The sequence below is a fragment of the Neoarius graeffei genome, chromosome 6, assembly GCF_027579695.1.
Source record: "Neoarius graeffei isolate fNeoGra1 chromosome 6, fNeoGra1.pri, whole genome shotgun sequence".
Taxonomy (NCBI): Eukaryota; Metazoa; Chordata; class Actinopteri; order Siluriformes; family Ariidae; genus Neoarius; species Neoarius graeffei.
Genome location: NC_083574.1, coordinates 23,585,068 through 23,606,634, shown reverse-complemented (window position 1 = coordinate 23,606,634; position 21,567 = coordinate 23,585,068). Strand labels below are relative to the sequence as shown.

At 42.4% G+C, this 21,567-nt stretch overlaps 1 protein-coding gene across 1 annotated transcript in view; it reads right to left on the bottom strand.

The window, feature by feature from the left end:
- Positions 1-21,567, bottom strand: part of myo7aa (myosin VIIAa) — a 233,156-nt gene that overhangs the window by 32,767 nt on the left and 178,822 nt on the right. The window contains exons 35-36 of the mRNA XM_060924322.1: positions 13,160-13,284; positions 3,185-3,342 (exon numbers count right to left, since the gene is read on the bottom strand). Coding sequence (XP_060780305.1) covers positions 3,185-3,342; positions 13,160-13,284 — 283 coding nt within the window. The remainder of the gene's footprint in view (positions 1-3,184; positions 3,343-13,159; positions 13,285-21,567) is intronic.

Below are 21,567 nucleotides of genomic sequence, written 5' to 3'. Positions count from 1 at the left end.
AAGGCCCTCGCCGGCCCCGGGGCTCGAACCCAGGACCTTCTTGCTGTGAGGCGACAGCGCTAACCACTACACCACTGTGCCGCCCCCGTATTAGATTAGATAAAACTTTATTGATCCCTTTGGGAGGGTTCCCTCAGGGAAATTAAGAATTATCACCTGGGTCGGGATTCCGAAAGAAATCCTGACAGACCAAGGCACTTTGTTTATGTCACGCACACTGTGCAAGCTGTATGGGTTGTTGGGAATCAAATCTATCCGCACCAGCGTTTATCACACACAAACGGATGGTTTGGTAGAGAGGTTTAATCAAAACACTTAAAAATCAAATTCGGAAGTTTGTAAGTGAAGACACGTAATTGGGACAGATGGCTTGAGCCTCTGTTATTTGCAGTACGAGAGGTCCAGCAAACATCCATGGGATTTTCCCTGTTTGAATTATTATATAGGCGAAAGCCACATGGCATCTCGGACGTGCTGTGGGAAAATTGGGAGGAGGGACCTTCATCTAGTAGAAACAAAATTCAATACATTCTCGATCTGCACGCAAAGCTCCACACCCTCACACACTTAACTCGGAGTAATCTGCGGCAGGCACAAGAATGTCAAGCCCGGTTGTATGACAGGGGCACGCGCCTTAGAGAGTTCACGCCGGGAGACAAAGTACTCGTATTATTGCCTACGTGAAGTTCCAAATTAGTCGCCAAGTGGCAAGGGCCTTCGAGGTCACACAGCGAGTCGGCGACGTTGACTCGCCGTATGAGGCGAACGGATAGGGGCAGGGCTCTACAAATATACCACCTCAACCTATTAAAGCGTTGGAATGAGGGGGTCCCTGTGGCATTGGTGTCAGTAGTTCCGGAGAAGGCGGGGCTGGGGCTGGAGGTAAAAACAACCAAAACTGGCCCAACTCACAGAGGTAGCAAAGTTGCAGGAGGAATTTTCTGACGTGTTCTCGCCCCTTCCTGGTCGCACCCACCTCATAGAACACCACACTGAAATGGTGGTGCGTAGCTGCCCTTACCGCTTACCCAAACACAAAAAAAAGGTGGTTCGGGACGAACTCAAAGCCATGCTCGATATGGGCATAGTCGAGGATTCACACAGTGACTGGAGCAGCCTGGTGGTCCTGGTACCCAAGGCTGACGGGTCTGTCCGTTTCTGTGTGGACTATAGAAAATTCAACGTGGTGCCTAAATTTGATATGTACCCAATGCCTCGCATTGATGAGTTGCTTGATCGGTTAGGTGCGGCTCGCTTTTATTTGACACTGGATTTGCCGAATTGTCAAATGGATTGGCAGATCCCCTTGACTTTCCAGAGAGAAAATGGCTTTTTCCACACTGTTTGGATTACACCAGTTTGTCATGCTTCCTTTTGGGTCGTTTGGGGCTCCCGCTATGTTCCAGCGGCTCATGGACAAGATCCTCCGCCCTCACACCACCTATGCAGCAGCCTACTTAGATGATATAATCATATACAGCAGTTACTGGCTGCAGCACATAGAACACCTTAGGGCCGTCCTAGAGTCACTGAAGTGGGCGGGTCTCACAGCGAACCCAAAAAAGTGTGCAATTGGGCAGGTGCGTCCCCAAATTGACAAGACAGCAGCGATTGCGGCCTGCCTGAGGCTTAAGACCAAAAAGGGGGCGAGACAGTTCCTGGGGCTGGATGGCTACTATCATAGGTTCATATCTAATTATTTGGACGTCACCAGCCCATTGACTGATCTCACTAAAAAGGGAGCATCAGATCCGGTCCAGTGGACGGAGCAGTGCCAACAGGCTCTCACCAGGGTAAAGGCTGCACTGTGTGTGTGGGGTCACCCTTACACTCCCCTGACTTCTCTCTCCCCTTTATTTTACAGACGGATGCATCGGACAGAGGGCTGGGGGCTGTTTTGTCCCAGAAGGTGGAGGGCAAGGAACGCCCCGTGCTGTACATCAGCCACAAGCTCTCGATGCCCGAGAGTAAGTACAGCACCATCGAGAAAGAGTGCTTGGCCTTCAAGTGGGTGGTCCTTGCCCTCTGGTACTACCTGCTGGGGCGCTCTTTCACCCTCTGTTCGGACCACGTGCCCCTCCAGTGGCTCCACCACATGAAAGATGCCAATGCATGGATCACCCATTGGTATCTGGGGGTGAGGAGTCCACTGCAGGCAGGTATGTGGCAGTGGGGGCGTGGCTTAGTGTCAGTTTGTGAATGGAGGGCGGAGCCAGGGAAGGTGAGTGGCAAAGTCAATGCACCTGTGGTTAATTAATGTCGTGTGTCTGTGTTGCAGTGACAGACGATAGAAAAGGAGGGAGAGAGCAGAGAGAGGGGAGCTGTCCTGACCAGAACACGTGTGTGTTGCATGTGTGACTGTGAGAGTGTGAGTGCATAAAGCTGAAACGCTAACAAAATAAGTGGAATAAAGTGCGCGTGTGTGTGTGAGAACATCAATTCCTGCCTGCCGTGCTTTTGTACTCCACCCACATCAGGGACTTGTTACAATGATTACCAAAGTAATCATAGTTATGAGCCTGCTTGATGGGACATAAATAAATAGGTTTAATCCAAACCTTAATAACTGAAAAAAAAAGTATAAGTTTTAAAAACTTATACCAACTTTGACCTGTTCTGTGACTTGAAAGCTCAGGATTAAAATGCCAGAATATTACCCTAAATCATCTGAATAATAATTTCACTATTTAATATATTTCATAAAATAAATCGGAGCTGAGGAGGGTTTATTTATTTATTTAAACACACAACGGGGTCCTTAGCTTCTCAGCAAAAATAAACTTGCACTTGAAACTTGAAAAACATGCAGTTTATTTTCTGTCAAAATAGAGGTATTGTGTTAAATATTTTGTGAACATGGCAATTTCTCAAAATCCACAAAATCTTTTTGTTTCCCTAATAAAATTGACTTATTCAGAAGAATTAAAACTCTCAGGCCTTCATGTGTCGATAAGCCCTTTGTGAGTTGATTTGTGTATGTGTGTGTATTTTGCACCTTCAGTATAAAGTGCTAGGTTCATAATATAAGGTATTATATCCCTCATCAAAAAATTCCTGGGCAGGGAATTCATGCAACCAGTATATTTGTGTGTGAGAGCAGTTTAAACATTAATCTCTATACCACTGAGTCCTTTCAGGGCCATAAGTTTTCTGCATAAATAAATACATAGTGATAAGAGGATATCGATGAAGGCCATGCAGGCGTCCTGTGAAAGGTCCTCATTAGCCAGAACCTTCTTCAGCAGCGGCTGTTTAAGCGGTTCCCGAGTGCAGCACCACAGCTTATCCTTCCCACGGTTCTTAGTGATCATCACACGACTCAGTGTGTGTTTAGGAGGGGGCCTGGTCAGAGGAACACAGTGTGAGAACTAACCTTTATTTGGCTACAAAATTCATTATTTTGCTTTTTTTTATTGAAAAGAACACACTTGTGGAGATATTATTGTACTGTACCATGTTCCCTTCCATAAGAGCATTTTGGTCTCCATTAAAAATGCATTTATGTCACGCACTGACACAATGACTGAAGTCTTTCTGATAAACTTTTTAACTGAAGATGGGGTGTATTTTTTTTTATTCATGCAACCTGTCTGTCAACACATTATGTCATTGATATGGACATGTATAAGTGGTTTTTTTTGATGGATGCTTAAAGTAAATCTCTCTCACTTGCAGATCTCTGAGACAGACTAACAGCAAGTGGTCACATGGTATCTAATTTATATGCAGCTTAAAATTAATTGAAGAACATCATTTAATTATTGAAAAAGTTGCTGGCTGACGCTAACTGTCTTGCATTTGCTTTGTAAGTCAGTTAATGTTCCAACAAGGGGCTGTTGGTGAAGTATGTTACCCAAGTATAAAGTGCTAGCTAGGTAGCTAGCTAACGGGTCCATAATATAAGGTATTATATCCCTCATAAAAAATTTCCTGTGCAGGGATTGGCCAAGGATAGCTCACATGACATAAAATAGTTCCACCACTGATTAAGCAATGTATCTCATGACAAAAATAATGGATATGGTGTGAGTCAGTCATAGTATATTCTGGATATACCATGAACCCGATGTCACAATTTCAAGCTATACGGCTAACTCGAGTCACATGCCTAGCAAGGCAGGCAATAGCATGGTACATTGCACATGCGCATGTCGAAGGTCGCTCCGACTTAAACAACAAACATGGCTGCCTCAAGTCAGCTTATGTTGACATTCAATCTTAACACTTTTAGTTTGGAATGTTTAATGAGGGATATAAATCAAATATACCATGCACTGAAAGGGTCTGGTAATTATGGATTCTCTGAGGTGACTGGCATAGAACTATTTTATTTGGGGTTGTGCCTTTCACTAAATAGTACTATGCCAGTCACCTCAGAGAATCCATAATTTCAACCACCTCTCAGTGCATGGTATATTTGATTAATATACTATAGTTTTATGACTAGCATTACACAAAAGACTGTGCCTGAAGTAGCTAAATGTAAAGAGCTAAATATTGGCTACCTAGCTATCTACAATCACTAATAGTAAATGCTGTAGCATTACCTCCCTAACCTCAAGTTCATTTGTGAGAATGACAACAGAGGGGATATCACAACTAGGCCGTAAGGTGAACCCCGAAAAGTCTTTCAGAAACAAAAGTGACGTCTCCGAAAAAAAAGTTCCGACGTCTCCGAACTACATAATATCCAATTCTTAAAAATGGACGTATTATGAAATGATGTCATCAAAAAGTTCTCACCTTGTAATGCTGTCAATTTTTCGCACGAAGGCTTGAAAAAGCGAACTAATGTCATCGGCGCGGAATGATATTTTGGCACCGCGGAATAAGATTTCGCTACAGAACAGGTTCCAGGTTTTTTGTGTATATATAAATTTGCATTTGTAATGTGTATATATCACTGTTTTGTTGTTTACATTTTCTATTAAAGTTTGCAATTTGCCACATAGTTCTGTTGTGTGATGTATGATGACTCAGTCTTGCATCTTCTTTGTTGCCGCTGCTGCAGGTGCATAGTGCTGCCTAGTGCGTTTACCTACCTCTACTGTGCCGCTGCATAGGTAGTGAATACTTGAATCCCTGCCATTGTGCCTCTGAACTGAGCAATAGAATTGCAATATTATATATAGGTTGTATTATTATTATTATTATTATTATTATTATTATTATTGTGTATTATTATTCCTATGGACTCTTCTCCTTCCTGCACAATTTCTTAAATCTTGATCTGAAATCACACGCATTGCCTATATATTATATATGCCATTTTATGGCTAATCCATGGTGTGTATACACTCTTAAAACGAATGTGTTGGAAATCAACACATCTTTTGTGCAAGTTTAATTTCAACAAGAGTTGTGTTATATTTCAGAAATGTTTAACACCAAAATTGCACAAATAACAAATAATGTGTTAAAATGAACAAAAGTACTGTTGTCCCAATCTGGACATAGAGATGTGTTAAAAAACAACGCAAGTTGTGTTATTTTCAACACGTGTTTTAAGAGTGTAGCCCACAATGACGAGTCAATACTCTATTCCATTACTGCCTGTGTAACATTGTAGGTCTGTTTTTCAAGCAAATTGTTTTATGGTTGATCAGTACTTTATAGTTAATAACCTAAGAGAATGAATACATGAATGGTCCTAGTCATAGACCATTACACCATATTTTGTACTATAATAATGGTGATAATAAAAATTATTTTTATTCTAATAATAATATAAACACTTCAATATACCACATATATGCAATATTGTCTTAGTGATGTATTTAAAGCACTATTTAGGACTTAGAAGACATTTCACCCACTTTGGAGGGTGTTTTGGAGACTTTTTCTACTAATGTGACTGTAATTACGCAAGCTGTCAGCTGATCTGTGGTCAAAAATCGGCAACGCGATTGGTCCAGACCGGTCACGTGATGTCCCGACACGTCATTTTTAGAGGAAAATACTTTGCCACGCGATCGCTCGGTGCGAGGAATTGACAGGATTATAAGGTGAGAACTTTTTTCGCCACACTTTCTAGTACTCATTCTTAGTTTTTAAATAAATATTTCGTAGTTCGGAGACGTCGGAGCAAGATGAAACGAAAACGGGGTTCACCTTACGGCCTAAACAAGATAGACTAAATCACACCACCTCCCACATAGAGATGCCCTATTGGCAGCTAACTCCAATTATCCCTTTCAAAAAGAGGAGCTGAGTATTTTTAACATTTACACCAGTGTTGTAGTCGAGTCACTAAACCTTGAGTCTGAGTCCAGTCTCGAGTCCCCAGTGTTCAAGTCCAAGTCAAGTCCAAGTCATTAAAGAAAATTTCAAGTTGAGTCCAAGTTAAGTCCACTACTGATCTGAGTCAAGTCCAAGTTAAGTAAGAGAACAAGACTCCAGCCGCGCCATTTGATGGTGGCTGTTGCTTGAAAACCACCTCTGCAACTGTGTTGGACTAATGTTACTGCTTGACTGCCCCATTTTAGTTAATAGGGTACAAATAAAAAGCTTGTTTGTTGCTCAGCAAGCCCCACTATCAAGAGGGCAAATAACATGAGAGAGCGTTAACACCAGCTAGTTCATCGGTCAGCAAGCAAGCCCCGCTTATCAACAGGGCAATGAACACAGCTAAGTATAAAGTACATCACTTACTCCTCTGGGTGGAGTCTTGCCAAATGACAATTGAAGTTTGAGGTTGTCTCGGTCATCTCCTCAATAGTTCTTCTACATATGAAAGACCCCATATGAGTTTCATTTGAAACTCATATCGATAACATTACCCAGGTAGCTTTCTTTCATCACAGAAATATTGTTAAGATAAGAAATTTAATGTTGCTACATGATACAGAAAAAATAGTTCATGGCTTTGTTACCTCCAGGTTGGATTATTGTAATGTCTTACTGTCTGGCTGTTCCAGTAAGTGCATAAACAAGCTCCAGTTAGTTCAAAATGCAGCAGCAAGAGTCCTTACTAGAACTTATGACTAATGGCGACGGCGTGTCCAAATGAAGCAGCCTAGCGCTCCTCACGTTTTGGCAGCTATTTTGTTTTTACTTTGTTTTTTATTGTGTTTGTCTTGCAAGGTTTTGTAACTGTGTGTACAGTACAGCAGAGCTGAGCTGATTTCAGTTTTGAACGATTTTCACTGCAAGTTCAAAGTCGACAACTGGGATTCCATCCCTCTGGAGATTCAGCGCTCTCCTGAGAGTGAGGGGCTCAACACCCCCCTGCTGAGGGGGAGAAGACAGCACCGACACAAAAAGCAGAAAAGAGGGAAGGGGAGGGGGGCTACAGGCGAAGCTAAAAGCTAGCCCTCACAAACCGCTGGTCCCAAGTCTTTTTCTTGCTAATTCCCGGTCACTAAACAACAAAGTGGACGAGCTATGACTGCGGATCATGTCACACAGTCTGAACCACTGTGTGATGATAATTACAGAGACTTGGCTTGATCAAAACATCCCGGATGCTGCTATCGAGTTAGCAGGCTACACTATCTTCAGAGCGGACAGGACCATTCATTCCAGTAAGAGTAGAGGAGGAGGACTTTGTATTTATTTAAATAACAGCTGGTGCACAAATGCTACAGTTAAAGACACTTACAGCTCGCCGGACATAGAGTATCTAATACTGCTGTGTAGACCTTTCTACTTGCCGAGGGAGTTTACATCGGCTGTCATAACAGCTGTGTATGTGCCACCACAAACTAACATTAGGCTAGCTATGGAGAAGTTATACCACTCCATTAGCCAGCATCTGTCAGCACAACCAGACAGTAAAGTTATAGTGGCAGGAGACTTTAATCACGCCAACCTGAGGTCAGTTCTGCCCAAATTCCACAAGTATGTAAACTTCCCAACAAGAGAAAAGAATATTTTAGATCAAGTCTACTGCAACATATCAGATGCTTTCAAAGCCAGCCCTCTGCCACATCTGGATCTCTCAGATCATCTCTCTCTGACTCTGATTCCATCATACAAACCACTCGGCTGCAGACAGAAACCATCCACAAAAACAGTCAAAGTATGGACTAAGGAAGCCACCTCAGCCCTGCAGGACTGTTTTGAAGCTACAGACTGGGGAATTTTTGCTGAGGAGGCAGACCTGGAGAGAGACAAAACAGCTGTCCTCTTGCACATTAAGTTCTGTGCTGAGGATGTGACTGAGACAAAAACTGTTAGAGTGTTCCCTAATCATAAACCGTGGCTCAACAGTAAGGTGCGGGCCCTGCTCAAAACACGTGACTCTGTGTTTCAGTGGCGGCTGGTGGGCTTTGAAATAGGGGAAGCTCAGTTTTAGGTCTATGTAATACAATTTTTCAATTATTTGTTATTTGTCATGAGTCAATTTGTTATGTGGGTCTGTCTCAGAAATCGCTTTCTCATTTGGGACATTATGGTCAAAAAATAAATTTTCTAATTTTACTTTTTTTTTTTTCATTTACCCAACACTCAATGTTTCTTTTATCATGTTTAATAAGAATAAAGATAGCGTCTTGCTTTATCTGGCCTCTGCTGTGGATTTTTTTTTTATTACAATTCAAATGTTTTTGTAAAATTTTTTGAAAATATTGAATAAATTTCCTCTTTTTGATTGCTTGGGTTAAAAATGCCAAGTTATGATTGAACTGATTATTCACTTAAATATGAATAATACGATACCATTTTGGGTCTTGATATGGCAAAATAGGACACAATGGAAAAATCAAGAACACACCGGAAAGATGAGAATAACGGAGGTGGTAAAAGAACAGCGACTGTACCGGCTGAAGGTCGCGCGGGTCTCTGCTGCGGCGCGTGAGCAACGGGACATCACTACCGCACCGGACGGAGCGCGAGGCGGAGGCGGGGCAAAATGACTGGCCGTACTTTGCTATTATAGCAGACAGATACCAGCTGTTAGCAGCTAGCACTGCAGATCCCAATAAGGCTCAAGCTAGCCTACAACCACATTGATTGAACTACAAATGAAATAAACGAGTGAATTCACAAATGATCAAACTGACAGAATGGATGAAAGTTAACGGAGCACAACGAGTAATATTTACATTTATTTACAGAGTAATGTACAGAGACATCAATGAGAAGAAACGTTTATATGAAAAGAAATTCGGACAGCACTTTGGCACACGACTACACTTTCTCGACATCCGCTAGGGACTGACTGATCATGCTTCCGTGTTCCTCGCCGAAGTACCGCCCTCCTCATGTCTTTCAAACACCACCTCCAATAATCCTTTATCAGCCCGGCTTCTTGGCCCGCCCATGTCTCGTTTACCCCCAGAGATACCCGGCTTCCCTGGAAGTGACGATTTTGTTGACTTTAACCAATAACAACTAGCCGAAATTGGCTGTTCAGAGCTGTCTCGTAGACTGCAACGGATACCCGGCTGCCAGTCCATAGACAGTGTTGCCAGATGCTGACATTTTCCAGCCCAAAATATGTTCAAATCCGCCAAAATGCACTTAAAACTGCCCAATCTGGCAACACTGTCCATAGAGCCCATTGAAATAAGAAAGGTTACAGCCTAGCAGTAAAGGTGATTCTCGTAGCGAACTGCAAGTTTGTCAGACATCACTCAAATAAGTTACAGGATGACATAGGGATAGTTATGAACGTAAATACAATCTTGGGCATATATTATGTCATGCAAGTTATTGTTTTAATAAGAATTCAACGTCGTAGGCACCGCAGTTTGGGGAGAGAATTTTAGGGGAAGTTCGGCTTCCCTTGTTGTCTTTGAGAAATCGCCCCTGCTGTGTTTAAATCTGGGGATCTGCAGGCCTACAAAACAGCACGGAGAAACCTGAAGAGGGGTACCAGAGAGGCCAACCGCAGGTAAAAGCAGCACATAGAGGAACACTTTAACAGCAATAACTCCAAAGATATGTGGCAGGGGATAAAAACTCTGACTGGCTACAAGGACAACAACATAAACCCCACGGACTGCACTCTGCCAGACACACTGAACTGCTTCTTTTCTCACTTCGATTGATGAAACAGGGAAGCCAACATCCACCCAGCACTAACAGGGAAGGATGACCCCCTACGGCTGCATCAACACCAGGTCAGAGCCACCCTGCAGAGAGTCAACGTGAGGAAAGCAGCCGGTCATTCCCCACAGGCTAGTTCAAAAACTGAGTGACCTGGGCTTAGGCAGTTAACTGTGCACTTGGATATTGGATTTCCTAAGTAACAGACCACAGAATGTCAGGAGTGGACTTTACACATCGTCCACTCTCATCTTGAACACAGGCACACCACAGGGGTGTGTCCTCAGCCCCCTCCTCTACTCCCTCTTCACCCATGACTGTTCCCCCATCCACACCAGTAACACCATTGTCAAATTTGCTGACGATACCACCATAGTGGGAAGGATAACTAACAACAACGAGTCAGCCTACAGAGAGGAGGTTCAGCACTTGACAAAATGGTGTTCAGACAATAACCTGGACTTAAACACTTCAAAAACTAAGGAAATGATAGTGGACTTTAGGAGATCGAGGCGCACTGAACACTCTGCCCTCTACATACACGGTGAGGAGGTGGAGACCTTCAAGTTCCTCGGCATCCACATCTCGGCTGATTTCACCTGGACCACAAACATTTCTCACCAGGTGGGGAAAGCTCAAAAGAAGCTTTACTTCCTTAGGAAGTTAAAGCAAGCTCGCCTCCCTCACCACCTGCTGATCAACTTTTATCAATCTGTAATAGAGAGCCTCCTGACCTACATATCTGTTTAGTCGAGTCTTTTGTTAATAGTCTTTATGAGGTAAAGTAGTAGATCTGGAGGGTCCTCGGACATAGAGTGTTTTGGTAAACCGGGATGTATGGATGCTGTCTGTCTAGTTAGTTAGTGAGTGAGTGAGTGAGTGAGTGAGTGAGTGAGTGAGTGGAGACTCACTTACTCACTCAAGTTTGTTGACAGTGTAGTGGCTGGCTGCTTCATGTCCCGGGGTGCCCTCATGCCTGTGTTACCTTCTGGCTCCCCCCTTTTAGTTATGCTGTCATAGTTAGTTTTGCTGGAGTCCCTGCTTGCACTCAGCGCAAAATGTATACTGTTCCGACTCATCAGGTGACATTGGGTATACCAAACAACCTGTGTTTTCTCTCTTTCTCCCCTCCCCCCTCACTCTGTCTGTCCCTCTGAGTTGCATGTCAATCCTGAGATCGAGATGCTGACCTCTTCTGCTCCTCGGACCTGCCTGATCCATCCTGATACCCCATGTCTGGCTGGAGTCTCATCACATCGCTCCTGTGGAGGACGGCCCCATATGGACAGTTGAAAGTCACACTTCGAAGACGCTCTGGACACTTACAGTAATGCTTTTATGGCTGAGGACTACAGTTGACTTGCTAATTTTAGGACTGCAGTTGTCATGAACAGTTTTGCACTCAAGTTTCCATCAATGAAGAGTGATATCATCAATGAAACTGACCTCATGTTAAAACTGTTAAAAAAATTGTATAAATCACGTTGTCTGTTATCACCCAAATGAGGATGGGTTCCCTTTTGAGTCTGGTTCCTCTCGAGGTTTCTTCCTCATGTCGTCTGAGGGAGTTTTTCCTTGCTACCGTCGCCACAGGCTTGCTCATTGGGGATAGATTAGGGATTAGCTCATGTTTAAAGTTATTCAAATTCTGTAAAACTGCTTTGCGACAATGTCTATTGTTAAAAGCACTATAAAAATAAACTTGACTTGACATATGGAACACATAGCAAAGCAGACAATCCTAGGGGCATTCTTTCCAGGCATTTTAGCACCATTAACATTAGTTTGTTCCTGAACATGATGTATGAACAGGTGAATGTGCATTATCTTGCACAAAATTAGTATAAAAATGAATGTAGATATAAATATCTTGTGCCAAGTTATTATGGCATGTTACAAAAAATTAAGAAAAAAATCTGAGTCCTTGTCTCCAATTTATGAATCCGAATGCAGTTAATGTCTGAGTCATCAGTGCTCAAGTTCAAGTCAAGTCACGAGTCCTTAAAAATTAGGACACAAATTGGACTCACTCAAGTCCGAGTCCTGGACTCGAGTACTACAAGCCTGATTTACACTTTTTCCACTTGTGTGTGCATGTGTGTGTTCACTGCTTCAGATGGGTTAACTGCAGAGGTTAAATTTCACTGTGTGCTTAAGTCTGTGCTTGAATGTACATGTGACAAATAAAGGCTTCCTGGCTTCTTCTTGGCTTCTTTTTTTAACTCCATATGAAGCCTCAGAATTCTACCCAGATACAATACCAGTCAACAGTTTGGACACATTCATAAGTTATGTATTTTGACTATTTTCTACATTGTAGAACAAAATATGTTTTGTATTTTAGCTTCTTCAAAGTAGCCACTGTTTACCTTGATGACGCTTTGCACACTATTGGCATCATCTTAACCAGCTTCATGAGGTAGTCACCTGGTAAGCTTTTCAGTTAACATGAGTGCCTCATCAAAATAGTCCTATATGGATAGCCTTCCCTAAACAGTTACAGTTCCTCAAAGTGGATAACCATAATCATTGAGTGGATAATCTCACCAGGATATACTGAACATCCTTTCAACCCACTTAGTATAGTGTAGAGTTGGAGAAAAGTAATGATTTATGATCCCACTATCCCATTATCTATCTTCACAAAGAAGAGAATGGGTTCTCTTTTAAGTCTCGTTTCTCTCAAGGTTCCTTCCTCATGTCATTTCAGGGAGTTTTTCTTGCTACTGTTGCCTCTGGCTTACTTATTAGGGATCTAAACCTACATCCAGCTTTCTGTAAAGCTGCTTTGTGACTACTATCTAAAACTCTATACAAATAAAATTGAATTTAATTAAATATGTATTAGAATTATAGTTATGTATATAAAGAATTAGAAATATAAAGTGAAGACACAATATTAGGGACATACAAAACCGCAAGAGATAAGAGATGGAGGTAAATATTTAGGTAAATATTGGTTTTGATTAATGTTACCTGTGGATATACTGCTTTAATGCTTGATGGTGATCTTATACCCTGACCTATTTGTACTACCATAAGGATATGCTTTTGATGGAGACGACAAAGCACTTTTGTAAGTTGCTCTGGATAAAGGTGTTTGAGAAAAGCTGTAAATTGAATGTGAAACAAGTTAATGGGAGGTCTTTTTTTTTTTTTTTTAAATAACCTGAAGTAGTCATAAGAGAACTCCTCCAGTGTGTATGGCTTCACCCTCTCCACACTCTCAGGCAGAGTGACCTGCGACACACGCAGTGATTCCTGACGCTGGTCGGGTGTCATGGTAACCAGAGCCTGAGTCATTTCACAAAAAAGCCATGTAAAGAAAAAGAGAGAGGTGGGAGAACATCATTATTACAAGAGCATGACAGAATAAGAGAGAAACCATTACGCAGTAAGATCTTTATTCTTTGATCACAGATATAGTGTAAATTTTTACTGCAAATGTGCATCCTTTATATTAACTGCACATATACACACACACACGTGTGTGTATATATATATATATATATATATATATATATATATATATATATATATATATATCAGTGGCGGCTGCTGGTTTTTAAAATAGGGGAAGCCCATTTTACGCATTCATCGTAAAACCTGTAGGCCGGATATCAAAGCATAGAAAGGTGTGCCCCATTAGCATAGTGAACTAGACAACCCTACCTAGTGGCAGAAAGTATTTTTGCTTGTACATTTCATGTTATAGTCTGGCTTGCCAGGCTAGTGCCTCATATCCTTAATCAAAAATATCAAACATCCAAAAATCACTGGCTATTCAACGAAGAGCCTTGAACATCATACCCTGATATGCAACACAGAGTCTTTAACACAACACCCAGCTGTGCAACACATCCTTGAACATCTTCTGCAACACAGTCTGGAAATTCATAACCAGGTAGGCTATGCAACACACAGAACCTTGAATATTATACCCAGGTATAACCTATAACACAGAGCCCACCATTCTCTTAACATTACTGAACAATATACACACTTCAGATTCATGAACATTATATGATGCACACTATTTATACACAAATTCTGCCCTCCGCTCCTTTTCCAGAAAATGGTCTGTGACCCTGTCATACTAGCTGGTTGTGCTTTCCAGAGACTTCACCAATTTCTGTTAGCAGCTAGCACTGCAGATCCCAGTAAGGCTCAAGCTAGCCTACAACCAGATTGAACTACAAATGAAATTAAAGCCGCAAGCGGCCTTGACGGGCCCTCGCGCCAGCGGCCAGGGGGGGCGGGGGCATGCGTCCCCGCGAAATACCGTAAAGAGTCTGCTTGCCAAGTTTGACCAATCAGAAGCTGCAATATCATTTGTGCCATAACCAGCACCCCCAGGGGTGAAAGTGCACAAAATTTGGCGGATATGTCAGGAGAGCTATGAAGAGTTTGCGTATGAAGTGTGATGACAATTGAGTAAATAGAAGATGAGAGATAGATTTTTGAAGAATAAATTTTTTGGTTTTTCCCATGTCAGAAGGTGGCGCTATGCTGTACATGAGCGATTATGAGTTGGAGAAATAAGTGTCTACAACAGCAATGCACTATCACAAGGTAGTGGTGTGAAGGAAAAGCATTATGGAATTATTTACCAAAAACCCGTTTTGGAGAAATTGCGTCGGCCAAAAACAGCGCCCCCCATGGACGAAAATTCCCAAAATGTGGTGTACATGACATGGGCGGTAGTAAGAGGGTGGCCGTGAAGTTTGACCAAATTTGAGGAAAGATTGGATTGTTTGCCCAAAAATAGCGCCCCCAGTGGCGAAATAGCACAGAAAATGGGGAACATGTCAGAAGCCCAATGAGGGATTTGCGTGTGAAGTATGAGCAGTTTTGAGCAATTAGAAGATTTGTTATGAATTTTTAAGCATGTAAAATTTTGCATTAAAAATTGATTGACGTATAACTTCTGAGCGGTTTAAGCTACGTGAAACTTATTTAGTAACTTTTGTCAGCCATGTCTGTAGATGATGTGTATCAATTTTGGTGACATTCCTATGAACAGTCTAGGAGGAGTTGCGCCGTCTTCATGGCCATGCATTTCGCACAAAAGTGAAATTACCTCACTTCCTGTTGGGCGTGGCTAATGCATTGGCATTACATTTTTGTCCGGCTTAGTGAGATACATATGCGTACCAAATGGCATGCCACTCCTACAAACTACATGGCAACCAGGCACCTTAAAGCGGGAGGCCAAAATCACAACGAGTTAGGGGGCGCTATAGAGGCCCTGAGGCCCGGCTGGATCTGGGCTTTTGGTTCTCAGTAGCGGTGGCAGTCTAAGAAAAAGGAGCCAAATTTCGTGCGTTGTCGACCATGGCAAGCGCCCCAATAAGGGTCTTGAAAAGAGTTTGCTTGCCAAGTTTGACAAATCAGAAGCTGCAATATCATTTCCGCCATAACCAGCACCCCCAGGGGCGAAAGTGCACAAAATTTGGCGGACATGTCAGGTTAGCTATGAAGAGTTTGCGTATGAAGTTTGATGACAATTGAGTAAATAGAAGATGAGATATAGATTTTTGAAGAATAAATTTTTTGGTTTTTCCCATGTCAGAAGGTGGCGCTATGCTGTACATGAGCGATTATGAGTTGGAAAAATAAGTGTCTACAACAGGAACGCACTATCACAAGGTAGTGGTGTGAAGGAAAAGCATTATGGAATTATTTACCAAAAACCCGTTTTGGAGCAATTGCGTCGGCCAAAAACAGCGCCCCCCATGGACGAAAATTCCCAAAATGCGGTATACATGACATGGGACGTAGTAAGAGGGTGGCCGTGAAGTTTGACCAAATTTGAGGAAAGATTGGATTTTTTGCCCAAAAATAGCGCCCCCAGTGGCGAAATATCACAGAAATTGGGTAACATGTCAGAAGCCCAATGAGTGATTTGCGTGTGAAGTATGAGCAGTTTTGAGCAATTAGAAGATTTGTTATGAATTTTTTAGCATGTAAAATTTTGAAGTGAAAATTGATTGACGTATAACTTCTGAACGTTTTATCCTACGTGAAACGTATTTAGTAACTTTTGTCAGCCATGTCTGTAGATGATGTGTATCAATTTTGGTGACATTCCCATGAACGGTCTAGGAGGAGTTGCGCCGTCTTCGTGGCCATGCATTTCGCACAAAAGTAAAATTACCTCACTTCCTGTTGGGCGTGGCTATGCATTCATAGAACTTTTTTTGTTCGTCTCAGTAAGATACATATGTGAACCAAATTTCGTTCCTCTACGACAAACTATATGGCAACCAGGAGCCTTCGAAAAAAGGCAAAATTTTCAAGGCGTTAGGGGGCGCTATAGAGGCCCAGAGCCCCGCCCAGATCTGGGGTTTTGGATCTGAGTAGCGTAGGGGATGCCGATAAAATGATCCAAAATATGCGCGTTTTCGTCCACAGGAAGTGCCCCAAAAAAGGCCGAACAGCGACCGCGACTAAGGAATAATAATAATAATAAGAATAATAATAATAATAATTAAAGCCGCAAGCGGCCTTGACGGGCCCTCGCGCCAGCGGCCAGGGGGGGCGGGGGCATGCGTCCCCGCGAAATACCGTAAAGAGTCTGCTTGCCAAGTTTGACCAATCAGAAGCTGCAATATCATTTGTGCCATAACCAGCACCCCCAGGGGTGAAAGTGCACAAAATTTGGCGGATATGTCAGGAGAGCTATGAAGAGTTTGCGTATGAAGTTTGATGACAATTGAGTAAATAGAAGATGAGAGATAGATTTTTGAAGAATAAATTTTTTGGTTTTTCCCATGTCAGAAGGTGGCGCTATGCTGTACATGAGCGATTATGAGTTGGAGAAATAAGTGTCTACAACAGCAATGCACTATCACAAGGTAGTGGTGTGAAGGAAAAGCATTATGGAATTATTTACCAAAAACCCGTTTTGGAGAAATTGCGTCGGCCAAAAACAGTGCCCCCCATGGACGAAAATTCCCAAAATGTGGTGTACATGACATGGGCGGTAGTAAGTGGGTGGCCGTGAAGTTTGACCAAATTTGAGGAAAGATTGGATTGTTTGCCCAAAAATAGCGCCCCCAGTGGCGAAATATCACAGAAAATGGGGAACATGTCAGAAGCCCAATGAGGGATTTGCGTGTGAAGTATGAGCAGTTTTGAGCAATTAGAAGATTTGTTATGAATTTTTAAGCATGTAAAATTTTGCATTAAAAATTGATTGACGTATAACTTCTGAGCGGTTTAAGCTACGTGAAACTTATTTAGTAACTTTTGTCAGCCATGTCTGTAGATGATGTGTATCAATTTTGGTGACATTCCTATGAACAGTCTAGGAGGAGTTGCGCCGTCTTCATGGCCATGCATTTCGCACAAAAGTGAAATTACCTCACTTCCTGTTGGGCGTGGCTAATGCATTGGCATTACATTTTTGTCCGGCTTAGTGAGATACATATGCGTACCAAATGGCATGCCACTCCTACAAACTACAAGGCAACCAGGCACCTTAAAGCGGGAGGCCAAAATCACAACGAGTTAGGGGGCGCTATAGAGGCCCTGAGGCCCGGCTGGATCTGGGCTTTTGGTTCTCAGTAGCGGTGGCAGTCTAAGAAAAAGGAGCCAAATTTCGTGCGTTGTCGACCATGGCAAGCGCCCCAATAAGGGTCTTGAAAAGAGTTTGCTTGCCAAGTTTGACAAATCAGAAGCTGCAATATCATATCCGCCATAACCAGCACCCCCAGGGGCGAAAGTGCACAAAATTTGGCGGACATGTCAGGTGAGCTATGAAGAGTTAGCGTATGAAGTTTGATGACAATTGAGTAAATAGAAGATGAGATATAGGTTTTTGAAGAATAAATTTTTTGGTTTTTCCCATGTCAGAAGGTGGCGCTATGCTGTACATGAGCGATTATGAGTTGGAAAAATAAGTGTCTACAACAGGAACGCACTATCACAAGGTAGTGGTGTGAAGGAAAAGCATTATGGAATTATTTACCAAAAACCCGTTTTGGAGCAATTGCGTCGGCCAAAAACAGCGCCCCCCATGGACGAAAATTCCCAAAATGCGGTATACATGACCTGGGAGGTAGAAAGAGGGTGGCCGTGAAGTTTGACCAAATTTGAGGAAAGATTGGATTTTTTGCCCAAAAATAGCGCCCCCAGTGGCGAAATATCACAGAAATTGGGTAACATGTCAGAAGCCCAATGAGTGATTTGCGTGTGAAGAATGAGCAGTTTTGAGCAATTAGAAGATTTGTTATGAATTTTTTAGCATGTAAAATTTTGAAGTGAAAATTGATTGACGTATAACTTCTGAACGTTTTATCCTACGTGAAACGTATTTAGTAACTTTTGTCAGCCATGTCCGTAGATGATGTGTATCAATTTTGGTGACATTCCCATGAACGGTCTAGGAGGAGTTGCGCCGTCTTCGTGGCCATGCATTTCGCACAAAAGTAAAATTACCTCACTTCCTGTTGGGCGTGGCTATGCATTCATAGAACATTTTTTGTTCGTCTCAGTAAGATACATATGTGAACCAAATTTCGTTCCTCTACGACAAACTATATGGCAACCAGGAGCCTTCGAAAAAAGGCAAAATTTTCAAGGCGTTAGGGGGCGCTATAGAGGCCCAGAGCCCCGCCCAGATCTGGGGTTTTGGATCTGAGTAGCGTAGGGGATGCCGATAAAATGATCCAAAATATGCGCGTTTTCGTCCACAGGAAGTGCCCCAAAAAAGGCCGAACAGCGACCGCGACTAAGGAATAATAATAATAATAATAAAAAACCGAACAAGATCAATAGGGCCTTCGCCCTATAGGGCTCGGGCCCTAATAATAATAATAATAAAAAACCGAACAAGATCAATAGGGCCTTCGCCCTATAGGGCTCGGGCCCTAATAAACGAGTGAATTCGCGAATGATCAAACTGATAGAATGGATGAAAGTTAACGGAGCACAACGAGTAATATTTACATTTATTTACAGAGTAATGTACAGAGACATCAATGAGAAGAAACGTTTATATGAAAAGAAATTCGGACAGCACTTTGGCACACGACTACACTTTCTCGACATCCGCTAGGGACTGACTGATCATACTTCCGTGTTCCTCGCCGACAGAGCCCGCCCTCCTCATGTCTTTCAAACACTACCTCCAATAATCCTTCATCAGCCCGGCTTCTTGTCCCTCCCACTGTCTCGTTTAGTCCCAGAGAAGCCTGGCTTCCCTGGAAGTGACGATTTTGTCGATTTTAACCAATAACAACTAGCTGAAATTGGCTGTTCAGAGCCGTCTCTTATGCTGCGTTCATGTGCTATGGGAAGATGATATTTTCCAGTTGGGAAGTGGTATTTACCAGTGTGTTGTGTTCACATGCTTTTGTTGTTGTTGACAAATTAAAGATGGTGGACCAGATTCAGAATCAGGCCTGTTATTTGGCTAAAACAATTATAGATTGCCTTGTTCATCAGCTGCAGCAGGAATATGGGTTATCAAAAGTCAAAAGGTAAATAATGCTGAATATTTCCTGATCATGACAAGTAGAGATTTTCTTAACACATTGAATGCCACGCAGTTTTTGGAAATTTGGCTGTAGCCACAATGAGTGTAGCCAGTATTGTTGGCGTTCTTTGGACAGCCACAGAATATTTTGTATTAGGCTATAATATACATATTATAATAATATAATATACATAACATGACTCGTTTAAAAGGAGAGAGTCAGCTTTCCGTAGGTGAAAACCACTTCTTTCTTGGTTCATAAGCTAGTCTTGTACCGCTCGCCGCCATATTGAAAAGGTTAAAGTTCATCTCATCTCGGCAACTCGTGTATCAAAATTTTCTACGAGTTGCCCAGTGGAAAATACCACAATAGGGGGCGTTCATGTGTGCTTTCCATGTCGACGTTTGGTATTTACCATAATTCCCATAGCACATGAACGCACCAATAGACTGCAACGGAAACCCGGCTGCCAGCCATAAAGCCCACTGAAATAGGAAAGGTTACAGCGTGTTGCCAGGTTTTAAGTGCATTTTGGCGGGTTTTGAACATATTTTGGCTGGAAAACGTCAGCAGTATCTGGCAACGCTGGTTACAGCCTGGCAGCAAAGGTGATTCTTGTAGCGAACTGCAAGTTCGTCAGACATCACTCAAATAAGTTACAGGATAGTTATGAACGTAAATACAATCTTGGGCATATATTATGTTATGCAAGTTATTGTTTTAATGAGAATTCAACGTCATAGATGCTGCAGTTTGGGGAGAGAATTTTAGGGGAAGCTCGGCTTCCCTTGTTGTCTCTGAGAAATCGCCCCTGATATATAGATATATAGATATACAGTGGTGCTTGAAAGTTTGTGAACCCTTTAGAATTTTCGATATTTCTGCATAAATAGGACCTAAAACATCATCAGATTTTCACACAAGTCCTAAAAGTAGACAAAGAGAACCCAGTTAAACAAATGAGACAAAAATATTATACTTGGTCATTTATTTATTGAGGAAAATGATCCAATATTACATATCTGTGAGTGGCAAAAGTATGTGAACCTTTGCTTTCAGTATCTGGTGTGACCCCCTTGTGTGGCAATAACTGTAGCTAAACGTTTGCGGTAACTGTTGATCAGTCCTGCACACCGGCTTGGAGGAATTTTAGGCCGTTCCTCCGTACAGAACAGCTTCAACTCTGGGATGTTGGTGGGTTTCATCATATGAACTGCTCGCTTCAGGTCCTTCCACAACGTTTTGATTGGATTAAGGTCAGGACTTTGACTTGGCCATTCCAAAACATTAACTTTATTCTTCTTTAACCATTCTTTGGTAGAACGACTTGTGTGCTTAGGGTCGTTGTCTTGCTGCATGACCCACCTTCTCTTGAGATTCACTTCATGGACAGATGTCCTGACATTTTCCTTTAGAGTTCGCTGGTATAATTCAGAATTCATTGTTCCATCGATGATGGCAAGCCGTCCTGGCCCAGATGCAGCAAAACAGGCCCAAACCATGATACTACCACCACCATGTTTCACAGATGGGATAAGGTTCTTATACTGGAATGCAGTTTTTTCCTTTCTCCAAACACAACGCTTCTCATTTAAACCAAAAAGTTCTATTTTGGTCTCATCCGTCCACAAAACATTTTTCCAATAGCCTTCTGGCTTGTCCACGTGATCTTTAACAAACTCCAGATGAGCAGCAATGTTCTTTTTGGAGAGCAGTGGCTTTCTCCTTGCAACCCTGCCATGCACACCATTGCTGTTCAGTGTTCTCCTGATGGTGGACTCATGAACATTAACATTAGCCAATGTGAGAGAGGCCTTCAGTTGCTTAGAAGTTACCCTGGGGTCCTTTGTGACCTCGCCGACTATTACACGCCTTGCTCTTGGAGTGATCTTTGTTGGTCGACCACTCCTGGGGAGGGTAACAATGGTCTTGAATTTCCTCCATTTGTACACAATCTGTCTGAGTGTGGATTGGTGGAGTCCAAACTCTTTAGAGATGGTTTTGTAACCTTTTCCAGCCTGATGAGCATCAACAACGCTTTTTCTGAGGTCCTCAGAAATCTCCTTTGTTCGTGCCATGATACACTTCCACAAAT